A 14,863-nucleotide genomic window follows, 5' to 3' on the forward strand; every position below is an offset into this window, starting at 1 on the left:
TCCCCCCACGTTGTCAAAATCTGTCAGTCTCCACAGTGCAGGGTGTGTGTGTGTGTGTGTGTGTGTGTACAGGAGGAAACCTGGGGGGAGGTGGCCAGTGGGCTCCACCCACCTGTTCTCCCCTTGCCCCCCCCAGTGCCTTTCCAGTGCCCACTTCCTGCCCCATATTGGGACTGGAGAGGAGAGCGTGCACACCTATCAGCAGATGGTTCAGACCATTGATGAACTGGTCCGCAAAACCTTCCAAGACTGGACAGCAACACTGGACAAGGACTCCATTCGGCGGCTGGACACCCCATTGCTACGCATCAGCCAGGAGAAGGCGGGCATGCTGGATGTCAACTTTGACAAGTATGGAACCCAACCTGGCTCCTTCTCGCTATGCGTGGTGCCTGTTGCCTTCTCCAGCTCCCCCAGAAGTTTAATTCCCACCTCTTGGTTGCTCTCTCCATTCTTCTCTTTCTCTCGTACTCTAATATGTTTGCTATAACTTCTTAGTTTTAATTTTATATCTTAAAAAAAAAAAAAAAAAAAAAAAAAACCCTAGTAACTTCTTAGACCTGTGTTGTGCATGTTCTGCCACTAGATGGCCATGGTGCTCAGCCAAATCACCCAGCCTGAGCGTGGGCTGGGCCTTCCAGAGAATGGATGGGCCTGTCAGCGCATGTCAGGGCTGTCCTACAGCTTTATGGTTATGACATTTTTGTAGCATAATTATTTAAGATGTAATTGAGCCATTAATTAAATTATTAAAATATATAGTGAGTGGTCTTCCATAAGTCAGGAGCTGAGATAGGTATAGGAAATTTAAGAGAAAAAATATATTTTAATCTGAGAGGCAGAGAGAGAGAGATATCTCCCACCTACTGGTTCATTCCCCAAATGCCTGCAACAATTGTGACTGGGCCTAGAGCTGGGGACTCCATCCAGGTCTTCCACATGTGTGGCAGGGACCTGATGACTTAAGCCATCACCTGCCACCCCTCCAAGGTCTGCATTAACAGGAACCTGGAGTCAGGAGCCAGCGTGGGCGCTCTGTTTTGGATGCAGGCATCCTGACTGCCGTCTTAACCACTAGGCCACACGCCTGCCTCCACGGGGGTGTTTACAGTGACAGTGCTCCTGCCGTCAAGGAGGTCAGGCTGTCCCTTGTGAGTCAGCAGTGCTTTCCGTCTGAATGACACGCAGGAGGGGGGACTAAAGGAGGAGCTGCATGAGGCGCCCTCTGCAGAGATTTCACACCTTCTGGCGACAGGTTTTCCCCCACAGGAAGGAAATCGCTCTCTGCCGGCTTTTTCGGCCGCCTCTTACCAACACCTGTCTTAGGTATTGCTTCCCGTGCTTCCAGGCTATGGCCACAGGCATTGGCTTTAACTCATAAAATGTCTGTGCTTGTTGGGGGCAACCGTAGAAGGGCCTTTTCCCCAGAGGGCGGCTCTGGGATGGACGAGTGGAGTGTGTCTGTCGTGGGCAGCAGGAGACGGCCTAACAGGAGGAGATGGGTCGTGGCTGAGGAAGGAAGCAAAGCAACAGGGCAGAGGAGCAGTACTGATGTCAGGTCAGCCAGGTGGAGAGGGCATCAGAGAGGCGGACGGGGAAATCAGAGGCCACGTGGGTGAGGATGCAGTGAGGACATGAGTGTGCAGAAGGCCAGGGTAGGAGCTGGGGATACGGCTTTGCCAGTGAGGGCTGTTGGAGACCACGGTGAGTGAGGTACACCGAGCAGAACTGTGTAAAATTGCCTCATAAATCAACGATGACATCCGGAAGAGATGGGAAACTGGCCAAGAGTCATCTTAGTTACGACCTTTGTCATAGGGTTGAGTCTGCAAGATGTGTTCTCCCATCACACTGGGTGACTCCTAGACACCCCTGGAGTGCTATAAATATGAGCACACACAGCTCACCTGTTGCCCTCTTCCCACAAGATAAGGGGCTGTGTTCAAATCACAGAATGTCATTAATGGCCAGTTATCAGTATTTCCAATTTAAACATGAGAGGGGGCTGGTGCTGTGGTGCAGTAGGTTAATCCTCCGCCTATGGCGCCAGCATCCCATATAGGCACCAGTTCTAGTCCTGGCTGCCCATCTTCCGATCCAGCTCTCTGCTATGGCAAAGCAGTGGAAGATGGCCCAAGTGCTTGGGCCCCTGAGCCCATGTGGGAGACCCTGAAAAAGCACCTGGTTCCTGGGGCTTCGGATCCGTACTGGCCATTTGGGGAGAGAACCAGTGGATGGAAGATCTCTCTCTCTCACTGTCTCTCCCTCTCACTGTCTGTAACTCAACCTGATAAATAAAGAAATAAAATCTAAAAATAAATAAATAAATAAATAAACAAACATGAGAGAAAATGAAAGATGAGACCAGAAGGGAAGAAATGTCATGTGTCAGCCATGGTTGGTGACTCCTGTCTAAGCCTAAGGGTCAGCAGTGAGAGTGGGTGAAGTATGACCAGTGCCACCCAGGCCGTGGTTTGAACCCTGGGGCAGACCTGTGTTGTAATGGGACCTCAGGCAAGCCGCACAACTCCTCTGAGTCAAGATTTCCTCATTGATTTAAAAACTCCAAGGTGCTGGGCCAGCGCTGTGGCACATGGGGTTATAGCCCAAGCCTGCAGCGCTGGCATCCCATATGGGCGTCGGTTCGAGTCTCGGCTGCTCCTCTTCTGATCCAGCTCTCTGCTATGGCTTGGGAAAGCAGTAGAAGATGGCCCAAGTACTTGGAGTCCTGCACCTGTGTGGGAGATGTCGAAGAAGCTCCTGGATCCTGGCTTTGGATCAGTTCAGCTCTGACCATTGCAGTCATTTGGGAGTGAATCAGCGGAATGGAAGACCTCTCTCTCTCTCTCTCTCTCTCTCTGGCTCTACTTCTCTCTGTAACTCCTCTGTCTTTCAAAATAAATAAAATAATTCTTTAAAGAAAACTCCAAGGCGCTGGCATAGGGGGGTGAAGATGCTGTCTTGGTGGGCTATATCCCGTACTGGAGTGCCTGGGTTGGCGTCCAGGCTCTGCTCCCAATTCTGGCTTCCTGCTAATGTGCACCCTGGGAGGCAGCAGGTGATGGCTCAAGTAGTCGGGTCCCTGCTACCCATGTGGAAGACCTGGATTGAGTTCTTGGCTCCTGGCATTTGGGGAGTGAACTGGCAGATAAGCGATCTCTCTCTTTATATCTCTCTCTGACTTTCAAATACATAAATGATAAATTTTAAAAGATTCTATTTGTTTATTTGAAAGAGTTGTAGAGAGAGAAAAAGAGAGATAGTGAGAGAGAAAGATCCTGGCCAAAGCCAGGAACCAGGTTATGGGTTCTCCCACATGGGTGGCAGGGACCCAAACACTTGGGTCATCTTCTGCTACTTTTCCCAGGCCATTAGCAAGGAGATGGATCAGAAGTGGAGCAACTGGGACACACACCAGTGCCCATATGGGATGTTGGCAGGCACTGTAGGTGGCAACTTTACCCACTGGCCAGCCCCAATAACTAAAATGCTAACAATTAAAAACATCTTTTCATGAGGCAGAATGACATGAGTAAAGGTTCTTCCAAAGAATAAGTGATCCATACACATTATTTATATATTTTAAATGTTTATTTTTATCTACTTGAAAGGCAGAGTGACAAAAAGAGAGAAAGAGATATCTCTTTTTTAAAAAAAATATTTATTTATTTGAGAGGTAGAGTTACAGAGAGAAAGGTCTTCCTTCCATTGGTTCACTCCCCAGATGGCTGCAACGGCCAGAGCTGCAGCAATCCGAAGTCAGGAGCCAGGAACTTCTTCCTGGTCTTCCATGCGGGTGCAGGGGCTCAAGCACTTGGACCATCCTCCACTGCTTTCCCAGGCCATAGCAGAGAGCTGGATTGGAAGAGGGGTAGCCGGGACTAGAACTGGCATCCATATAGGATGCCAGCGCCGCAGGTGGAGGATTAACCTAGTGTGCCATGGAGCTGGCCCAAGAGATATCTCTTATTCTCTGGTTCACTCCCCAGTGCCTACAATAGCCAGGGCTGAACCAGGTGGAAGCCAGGGGCCAGGAATTTCATTTGGGTCTCCCAAGTGGGTGGCAAGGACTCAAATGCTTAAGCCATTCCTTATTGCCTTCCTGCACATTGGCAGGAAGCTGTATCAAAGTGGAGTAGCCAGGACTCAACAGAGAATTTTGATAAGTTAAGCCAAGTGGCTGGCTAACTACTCACCACGATGCCTGCCCCAATTTGGTGTACATGTTTTTACCACTCTTCTCCCACCCCCGTTTGGAAGGGTTGTTTTTCTTTAATATTTTTCATCCTTACTTTTTTTTTTTTTTTTTTTTTTTTTTTTTTTTTTAACAGGCAGAGTGGATAGTGAGAGAGAGAGACAGAGAGAAAGGTCTTCCTTTGCTGTTGGTTCACCCTCCAATGGCTGCCACGGCTGGCGCGCTGCGGCCGGCGCACCACGCTGATCTGAAGGCAGGAGCCAGGTGCTTCTCCTGGTTTCCCATGGGGTGCAGGGCCCAAGCACTTGGGCCATCCTCCACTGCCTTCCCGGGCCACAGCAGAGAGCTGGCCTGGAAGAGGGGCAACCGGGACAGAATCCGGCGCCTCGACTGGGACTAGAACCTGGTGTGCTGGCGCCGCTAGGTGGAGGATTAGCCTATTGAGCCACGGCGCCGGCCATCCTTTTTTTTTTTTTTTTTTAATTTGAGAGGGAGGAGAAGAGAGAGACAGAGATCACTTCCATCATTGATTTAATTCCCAAATGCCCACAACAGCAGGGACTGGACCAGGCCAAATCAGGACCTGGAAACTCAATCCAGATCTCCCATGTGGGTGGCAGGGACCCAAGTACTTGAGCCATCACCTGCTGCCTCCCAGGGTGCACATCAGCTGGGGGCTGCAGCCAGGAGCTAGAGTGGGACTCAGACCCAGTTATTTCAGTATGGGAGGGGCATCCTAACTGCGAGGCTCAAAGCCCACAGCTGCGTGTTTTTAAATTACCAAAGAAGTAGATGCTCAGTGTTTGGGAAAAAAAAAAAAGTATTGATGCAGAAATGTGTAAAGCAAAGAAGTGGAAATCCAGCACACAGCTCCAGTCCCTAGAGGTAGCCATGTATTAAAGATAGATACCACACACATAGAGTAGGATCGCATGTGAACAGTATTTTTGCAGCTTGCTTTTAAAAAAGACTTATTTATTTTTATTTTATTTGAAAGGCAGAGAGTCAGAGACTGAGAGAGAGAGAGAGATCTTCCATCTGCTATTTCACTCCCAAATGCCCACGACAGCCAGAGCTGGGCCAGACCAAAGCCAGAAGCCAGGAACTCCATCTGGTCTCCCTTGTGGATGGCAAGGTCTCAAATATCTGAGCCATCATTTGTTGCCTTCCAGCATATGCACCAGCAGGAAGCTGGGTGTGTGGTAGAGGTGGGACCTGCACCCAGGAACTCTGAGATGGGATGTGGGTGTCCCAAGCAGTGGCTTAACCTGCTGTGCCGTAACAGCCGCCCCCAAGACTTGCTTTTTTAAAGGTTCACAATGTATGTGGAGATTTTTCATTCTCTATGTGTAGAACTAATTGTTTTTCACAGCTTATACCATTCCACAGTATGGCTGTCATGTTGTTTAATTGACCAGTCCATTATTGATGGATTTATGAGTCATGGTACAATTTCCAGGAAGTTTCTGACATTGTCTGTACTGGGGGGGATTCATCGAGGCTTTCGCCACCCCATCGCCTTCCCTCTGCAGGGCTGTGCTCTGCTGAAGTTTGAGCAGTGTCCATCTACTTAGGATAAACGTGGGAGACAGCGTCTGTTGTCTGTTGTACTCTGGAATGTGCTTTGCATAATTTATAGCAGAGCTGAAGGAGGCAACTTGGGGCCAAATCTTTATGGCCTGGGTTTACCTGAAACCCAAATAATAACTAGACCCATCTTCCAGATGCAAGAGGTACCTGTTCCTGTCCTTTGATAGTTGTTTCCTGAGAGATGTGTTACAAGATGCTTTCCATTTTGTGGTTTTAGGATAAATCTGTCTCAATCTGCTAAGTAGTGAATGGGGCAGGACGTGATCACAGGCGAAGGATTTTTGAAATCCTTTTGAAAAGTCTGGACGCGTTCTACCAGTAAAGAAATCCAAGACAGTTTCAGCATCCAAAACTTATTAGCACTCCCAGGGAGCGCAGATAACTTGATCAGGTTTACTCTTTGTGTTCCAGTTCTGGGTTAGATCTTGAAATAAGCATGTTTTTCAAGATGTCCTGATGGTCTCAGCACTACCTGGCTCTCTTCTAGTGCTGGGAGCCTTCCAAGTCTCTAACAGCATCTGTTTTATCTGACAGGAGGTTTTGTTATCCCACCTTCTATCCCAAATTGGCTTTTACCACTTTTTACAGCCAGACCAGCTTTGCAGATTGCACTTAGCACAACATCTTGCAGGTGTCGTCTGTGCCCTGGCTGCAAGGGCTGGTTTATCACTGCAGGTAGCAGAGCTGGGGGAGGGGGCCCAGAGGGGACCTCTTTATGTCCCTCTCCTCCCCCAAGTCATCCAGTGCTCTCTCCGCTGGCTTAGTTCGTTCTGGGCTGTCTCCACCCGAACTCAGCCGGCCTCATTTTCCTACCTCCACTGCCTGACTTCTTGTTTGGGGATAAATTACAAATTATTTTTACAAAAATAGGGGCAGGTGTTGTGGTGCAGTGGGGTTAAGCCACCGATTGCAACTCCCACATCCCGTACTAGAGTGCCGGTTCCAGTCCTGGCTGCTCCACTTGTGATCCAGTTCCTTACCTAATGTTCTTGGGAGGGTAGTGGAAGATGGTCCAAATCCTTGGATCCCCACCACCCACATGAGAAACCCAGATGGAGTTCCTGGCTCCTGGCTTCCACCTGGCTGTTTCAGCCATTTGGGGAGTGAACCAGGAGATGGAAGATATGTCTCACTCTTTCTCTTTCTCTCTCTCATTCACCTTTCAAATATATAAATAAATTTAAAAATTCCCCAGGGTGGGTGTTGTGGAGCAGCAGGTTAAGCCTTCACTTGGGTTGTCTGCATGTTCTGTTGAAGTATCTGGATCAAATTTGGCCTCCACTTCTGATCCAGTTTACTGATAGTGTGCCTGGGGAGGCAGCAGATGATGGCCCAAGTACTTGGGTTTCTGTTACCCACATGGGAAACCTGGATGGGGTTCCTGGCTCCTGGTTTTGGCCTGGCCCAGCCGGGGCTGATGCAGGTACTGGGGAGTGAAACAGTGATAGAAGATCTCTGCCCCGTCCTCTCTGTGTTACTCCTCTGTCTTTCAAATAAATAGATGAACAAAACATACAAAAAAATAAATAAATAAAAGGCTAACCTAAAAAATGCTCTGTTTTTCAGATAGCCTTTCAGTAATATTCAGGATGCAAAGTTTCATTAAGATGTCTTTACGTTATAGGTTATTTTTTTTTTATCTTTTGTGATTCGTATTTCCTAAGAAAAAAAATCCAGAGATTTAAAAAAAATCAAGTGTTTTTTTTATTCAAGATTTTAAAAAGAATGTTTTTCTTTTTTAAGAGAGAGAAAGCGAGCTCCCATCTGCTGGTTTTCTGCCCAAATGCCCACAACAGTGGATACTGGCCCAGGCCAAGGCCAGGAGCTGGGAGTGCAGTACAGGTCTCCAACGTGCACAGCAGAGATCCGATAACTGGAACCCAGGGTGGGCACTTAGCAGGAAGCTGGAGTCAGGAGCCCAAGCTGGGCACGGAACCCAGGTTTTCTGATGTGGCACACGGGCCTCTTGACTGTTAGGCCAACTGCCTGCCCTTAAGATATTTTTATGTTAAAAAGAATTCCTGTTTTCTTGTGGTATTTTATGATTTTTTATTCTTTATGTTTAGATCGTTGATTCAAATTCTGATATAGGGAGAGAGGCTCAGATTTAACTTGAGTTTTGTACTTTTTCCCCCCAGATGGTAGCCTGTCAGTCTCATATATTGAACTACTATCTTTATAATAACAAATTTCCAAGTATATTTGTCTCTTTTTGGGATTCACTCTAGTTTGTTCCAGTATCTTTATCTATTCATGTACAAGGAACCAACTGTTATTTTTTAAAGTTTTATTTATTGATTTATTTTTATGAAAGGCAGAACAACAGAGGGAGAGTCAGAGAGACAGTCAGAGAGAGAGAGAGAGAGAGAGAGAGAGAGAGCAAGCTTCCATTTACTGATAAGCTACCCAAATGCATACAACAGCCAGGGCAGGGCCAGACTGAACCCAGGAGCCCAGAACTCAATATAGGGACCCAAGTACCTGAGCCATGACCTGCTGCCTCCCAAGGTGTGCGTTAGCAAGAAGTTGGAACTGGAAGTGGAGCTGGGACTTGAATCTTGACACTCCAGTATGGGATGTGGGCATCTCAACTGCTGCACCACAATGCTGGCCCCTCAAAATGATTTAATTGTTGTCCTCATTACTCTCCTTTTTCTGGTTTTCTGGCTATTTTTAATATTTATATCCCATAAAAATTTTATAATCCATTTCTTTGGTTCCAAAAATAGTCCCATTCCTATTTTTATAGGAACAGAGATTGGATTAAATTTATAGGTTAACTTTAGAAGAAGGCACATCTTTATGATTTTAGTTCTTTCTTTCCAAGAATAGCACTTTTTCTTTCAATTTATTTAAGTTCTACTTTTTGCCCATATGTCATTTGTTCTATATATATAAAATTCCTGGTATTTTATTTTTATTGTTTTAATTATGCTTGGTCTCCTTTCCTTCAAGATAATGTCTAACTGTTTAAAGGTTTTATATTGGAAGACTTTGATTTTTATGTTAATTTTTTTACTCAGCCTCTTTTACAAATCTTATTATTGAAAATCTTTTTATTCCTTTGAAAAATTTTTATTATGAAACATGCATACACAGAGACATGCTTAAAGCGTATATGTTCAGCTTAAACACCCTTGCAGCTACCACCCACGTCAAGGATAGAAGGAACCTTGCCAGCATCCAGACCCCTTCCCCCGCCCCGGCCTTGATCATTTTTTCTTTGGATTGGTGGTTAGTAGCGCTTACAATTTAGAAAGACCTTATATAAAAACCCACGTTCTAGTTTCTCTTGAAAAAGAAAATGCAGCCAAATGGGCCTGCATTCCCATATGGCCACAATTGCCTGTGGCTCTGTGGCCGTGGCTCCTTCAGATGGAGCGCGCGCCCTTTCTCTCAACTGTAGGCCAAGTGTCAGTTGCTGCTTATCACCACGCTTGAGCTACACTTGCCTTGGAGAGAGCTCAATTTCTATACTTTGCTCATGGGTGCCCTGAGTTTGAAGTGCTTGTGGGATGAGCGAGGGAGAGAGATGGAGGAGACCCTTGGGCTTAGGAGGCTACTTCAGAAAGCATTCATGAGGGCTGACATTTGGTGCAGGCGTTAAGATGCTGATCGGGGCCGGCGCCGCGGCTCACTAGGCTAATCCTCCACCTGCGGCACCGGCACACCGGATTCTAGTCCCGGTCGGGGCGCCGGATTCTGTCCCGGTTGCCCCTCTTCCAGGCCAGCTCTCTGCTGTGGCCTGGGAGTGCAGTGGAGGATGGCCCAGGTGCTTGGGCCCTGCACCCCATGGGAGACCAGGAGAAGCACCTGGCTCCTGCCATCAGATCAGCGCGGTGCGCCAGCCACAGCACGCCGGCAGTGGCAGCCATTGGAGGGTGAACTAATGGCAAAGGAAGACCTTTCTCTCTGTTTCTCTCTCTCACTGTCCATTCTGCCTGTCAAAAAAAAAAAAAAAAAATGATGCTGATCGGGACATCTAGATCCTATATTGGAGTGCCTGGGTTTGAGTCCTGGCTCCACTTCCTATCTCAGTTTCCTGCAATAGATGATGGCTTGGGTGTTGAGTCCCTCCACCCAGGTGAGAGATCTGGATTGAGTTTCCTGCTTCTGGTTTTGGCCTTGTCCTTCCCTGACTGTTGTGGACATTTTGGGGGTGAACCAGTGGATAGAAGGTCTCTGTCTCTCTGCCTTTCAAATAAATAAATAAAATTACTTAAAGGTCATGGGAAATGGGATTAAGAGATAAATTTGTTCATAATAAACATTTTCCTTTTTCCTTTTCCTTTTTTTTTTTTTTAAAGATTTATCTTATTTACTCAAAAAGCAGTTACAAAAGAGGGAGAATCTCCTATTTGTTGGCTCACTCCCCAAATGACTACAATGGTAGGGCTGGGCCAAGCTGAAGCCAGGAACCAGGAACTCCATCTGGGTCTCTCATGTGGGTGGGTGGCAGGGGCTCTAGCACTTGGGCCATCCTCTGCTGCCTTCCCAGGTACATTAGCAGGGAGCTAGACTGGAAGCGGAGCAGCCATGGCTTGAGCTGGTGTTCCAGTATGGGATGCCAATGTGGTAGGCAAAGGCTTAACCCACTGTGTCACAGACCCCAGTATGCTTTGTCTTAAAAAAAAAAAAAAAAACTTTTGAGAGAGAGAGAGAGAGAGAGAGAGAGATCTCCCACCTACTGCTTTACTCCCCAAATGTCTGCAAGAATGGAGACTAGACCAGGCCAAGACTGGGAGCTGGAAAGTCAGTCTGAGTCTCCCACAAGGGTGGTGGGTCCCAAGGACTTGAGCCATCTCTGCTGCCTCCCGGAGTCTGCATTAGCGGGAAGCTGGATTCAGCAGCCAGGTTGAAATCCCGACTCCCCTTCCACTCCCATTAGCTTTCTTCTGATGCACATCCTGGGAGGCAGCCGATGGCGACTCAAGTACCTGGGCCTCTGCATCCGCAAGGGAGACCCAGACTGAGTTCCAGGCCCCTGACTTTGGTCTGACCTCATCCCTGGCTGTTGTGGGCATCTGGGGAGTGAACCAGTGGATGGAAGATCCCTCTCTCTCCAGGGTCTGTGGAGGAGGAAGTAGGGATGGGAGAGGACTCGCAGGCAGGAAGAAAGACCAGGGGTCAGTGGCCTGAAGGGTCTGGTGTGGCCAGAGGACAGTGGCTGGGGAGCAAGCGGGGCTCAGCTGAGGGGTCTGATGGGAGGGGCTGTGAGCAGCACCAAGGCTGGGGTGCAGGGAGGTGAGGGTCCCTGGGTGTGTGGTGGGGAAGCTCGCGTACAACCAGGGCAGCGTGTGCAGCTCCAGACATCCATTCTCTCATTTAAAAAGGAAAAGAATCAAGTGGAAATAATTTTCATAGTCAACTAAACCTTCCTAAAATATCATTTCAATACAGAATCAATATAAAATTATTGATGGGATATTTTCTTTTTTTTTTTCATACAAAGCCTTGGTTTTCCATCTCTTTCTCCCGTTTCTGAGAGGTTTTTGTCAACTTTATCTTAAACTTTAAAAAAATTATTTATTTATCTATTACATAGTTATTTATTTAAAGTCATAGTTATAGAGATAAAGGGAGAGACGGAGAGAGATCTTCTACCTGCTGGTTCACTCCCCGGATGGTTGCAACAGCTGGGGCTGGGCCAGGCTGAACGCAGGAGCCAGGAGCTTCAGCTGGGTCTTCTACGTGGGTTCCAGGGTAGCTCATGTACTTGGGCAATCTTCCACTGCTTTTACTAGGCCATTAGCAGGGAGCTGAATTGAAAAGTGGAGCAGCCAGGACATGTGCTGGTACTCATATGGGATGGAGGCATTGCAGGTGGTAGCTTGACCCATCATGCCCCATACTGGCCTCATACCTTTTTTTTTTTTTAAGATTTATTATTTACTTATTTATTTGAAAGGCAGATTTATAGAGAGACAATCTTACATCTGCTGGTTCACTCCCCAAAGAGCCACAACTGCTGGGACTGGGCCAGGCTGAAGCTAAGAGCCAAGAGTTTCATCCAGATCTCCCATGTAGGTGGCAGGGGCTCAAGGACTTGGGCCATCTTCCCAGGCACACTAACAGGGAGCTGGATTGGAAGTGGAGCAGCTGGGACTTGAACTGGCTGCTCATATAGGATGCTGGTATTGTAGGCTTAACCCACTTCACCACAAGACTGGCTCCACCTTTATTTCTTTTTCTTTTTTAAATTAATTAATTTATTTGAAAGGCAGTTAGAGGCAGAAGCAGAGAGAGAGAGAGAGAGAGAGAGAGAGAGAGAGGAGAGAGAGGAGGTCTTCTATCTGCTGGTTCACTCCCCAGAAGGCCGCAACAGCTGGAGCTGTGCCAATCCAAAGCCAGGAGCCAGGAGCAGCTTCACTAGTCTCCCACACGGGTGCAGGGGCCCAAGCACTTGGGCCATCTTCTACTGCTTTCCCAGGCCACAGCAGAGAGCTGGATTGGAAGTGGAGCAGTCGGGACTGGAACCGGCGCCAATGTGGGATGCTGGCACTGCAGGCTTTTACCTGCTATACCACAGCGCGGGCCCCTCCCACCTTTCTTTTGATTTTTTAAAATTTCCTACTTTTTAAAAAGATTTTATTTATTTATTTAAAAGGTAGAGTTACAGTTAGAGAGAGGGAGAGACAGAAAGGTCTTCCTTCCGTTGGTTCACTCCCCAAATGGCTGCAATGGCCAGAGCTACGCTGATCTGAAGCCAGGAGCCAAGAGCTTCTTCCCGGTCTCCCATGTGGGTGCAGTGGCCCAAGTGCCGGGGCCATTTTCTGCTGCTTCCCCAGGCCATAGCAGAGAGCTGGATTGGAAAAGGAGCCGCCGGGACTAAAATCGGTGCCCATATGGGATGCTGGTGCCATAGGTGGAGGATTAATGTAATTCGCCATAGTGCCAGCCCCCTCCTCTACTATTTTTGTAACTTCTTTTAAGGTTTCTTTTAACAGCATTTTGTTTCTTAAAATTTTATTGGACAGGCACAAGACAGATATTGAGCAGGTATCTATCTGCTGGTTCACTCATCAAATGTCTGCAATGGCCAGGGCCAAAGCCGGCAGTTCAATGTAGGTCTCCTATATGGGTGTCAGGAACCCAACTACTTGAGCCGTCACCACGTCCTCCAGGACACTGGAGAGAGGAGCCAGAGCTGGGAAGCCGATCCAGGCACTGCAGCGTGGGACTTGGGCATCCTAACCGCTAAGCAAAGCACCTGTACTCTAGCATCTTGTTCTTGTTTCTCGTGTTCCTGAGGATGTTAGTGAGAGTTCTGTGTGTCCTGCTGGGGGTGACCTGGCTTCTTGTTCCCCTCTAGTTGCTCGTTTTGGCGTCCACCCTTTGTTGCTGGCGAAGATAGAGACCAATGTCTGTGAGCCCCACCGCCAGCTTAGGGCTCCTGTTCTGCTGCCTACCCGCCTGCTTCTCGCCTTCCCGCCTCTTGCTATTGTCTCCTCACGCTCAACACCCACAGAAGATCCCTTCACTGTTGTTTTGACGGTTTGGGGCAGGAGAAGAATTAAGCATGTCCCGTGTGCCTTCTTCCCCCTGCAGGCCCTTCCTCATTTCCTGCCTCTCCCTCTCTTTGAGCTGTGCAGGCCACCCGCTGGCTCCCCCGCCCCCAGCAGTCCCTCAGCGGCTCCTCTCTGCTTCCTCTCAAAGGACCCTCCTGATCCTCTTCGCGGAGATCGACTACTGGGAGCGGCTGCTGTTCGAGACTCCCCATTATGTGATGAACGTGGCCGAGCGGGCCGAGGACCTGCGCATTCTGCGGGAGAACCTGCTCCTTGTGGCTCGAGACTACAACAGGTGGGGCCGTGGACCGGTCCTCCGGGTGGCCCTTATCCCAGCCGCTCTCGGCTCCTCCTCCCTGTCTTGTCTCCCTGCAATGTTGTCTGCTTCCTTCAGTTCCTGTCCTTTTCAGAGATGGAAGTGGCTTCCTATACTACTGCTGGTGGCCCCATTTCCAGGGTAGGGCTCCTTATCCATCTGCAGTGGTTCCTGAACCATGGAGGTTGTCTTCTAGCTGTATGGTAGACAGCAGAACAACTGTGTCCCGTCCTGCCCCAGAGGGTGCTGGGGCAGTATATACTGAAGGTCTGGGTCATTTCTCTAGGAAGGAAATGGGGAAATGCCCCCCCGCCTTTAAAGATTTTATTTATTTATTTGAGAGACAGAGTTACAGACAGTAAGAGGGACAGACAGAGAGAAAGATCTTTCATCCACTGGTTCATTCCCCAAATGGCTGCAATGGCTGGAGCTGGACCGATCCGAAGCCTGGAGCCAGGAACTTCTTCTGGGTCTCCCACGTGGGTGCAGGGGCCCAAGCATCTAGGCCATCTTCTACTGCTTTCCCAGGCCATAGCAGAGAGCTGGATTGGAAGAGGATCAGCCAGGACTAGAACCGACACCCATATGGGATGCTGGCGCCACAGGTGGAGGATTACTGTGCACAGTGCCGGTCCCCCAAATGCCTTTGTACTCATCTCTGCAGGGAGGCTATGATCTGGGTGCTGTCAGTGTGTTTGGGCCAACAGAACAAATAGCACTGACTTGTTTACTTATTAACAACAGAAATTCACTGTTCACAGCTCTGAAGCCCAAGTTCAATTGTTGGCCTACTACGGGGCATCTTCTCACTGTCTCCTCATATTGTGGAAGGGACAAGGGAGGGCACTGACCCCATTCATGAAGGCTTCACCCACATGATCTACTCACCCCAAAGGCCTCACCTAACACCATCACCTTGGGAGTGAGGATTTTAACCTGTGGATTTTGGGGGCACACAAACATTCAGGCCATAACAGAGAACTTTCTTAGCCCAGCACAAGTTCAAAGGGGTGGAACCAGAATCTTTTTTTTTTTTTAAGATTTATTTATTTGAAAGTCAGAAGAGTTAGAGAGAGAGAGAGAGAGAGAGGGAGAGAGATCTTCCACCACTCATTGATTCACTCCCCAGATGGTCATTACAGTCAGTGCTGGGTCAGGCTGAAGCCAGGAGCTTCTTTCAGATCTCCCACATGGGTGGCAGGGACCCAAGTACTTGGGCCGTCTTCTGCTGCTTTTCCCAGGCCATTATCAGGG

At 48.4% G+C, this 14,863-nt stretch overlaps 1 protein-coding gene across 6 annotated transcripts in view; it reads left to right on the forward strand.

The window, feature by feature from the left end:
* Positions 1–14,863, forward strand: part of DNAH2 (dynein axonemal heavy chain 2) — a 120,840-nt gene that overhangs the window by 31,880 nt on the left and 74,097 nt on the right. For all 6 annotated transcript variants that reach the window (XR_016223774.1, XM_089317171.1, XM_089317168.1 and 3 more), the window contains 2 exons: positions 137–351; positions 13,442–13,588. Coding sequence is in view for 5 of the 6 variants with exons in the window: in XM_089317171.1 (XP_089173297.1) it covers positions 137–351; positions 13,442–13,588 (362 nt within the window). In the remaining variant the exon portion in view is untranslated. The remainder of the gene's footprint in view (positions 1–136; positions 352–13,441; positions 13,589–14,863) is intronic.

This window comes from Oryctolagus cuniculus, chromosome 17, assembly GCF_051225735.1.
Source record: "Oryctolagus cuniculus isolate XC-2025 breed Fujian yellow rabbit chromosome 17, ASM5122573v1, whole genome shotgun sequence".
NCBI lineage: Eukaryota > Metazoa > Chordata > Mammalia > Lagomorpha > Leporidae > Oryctolagus > Oryctolagus cuniculus.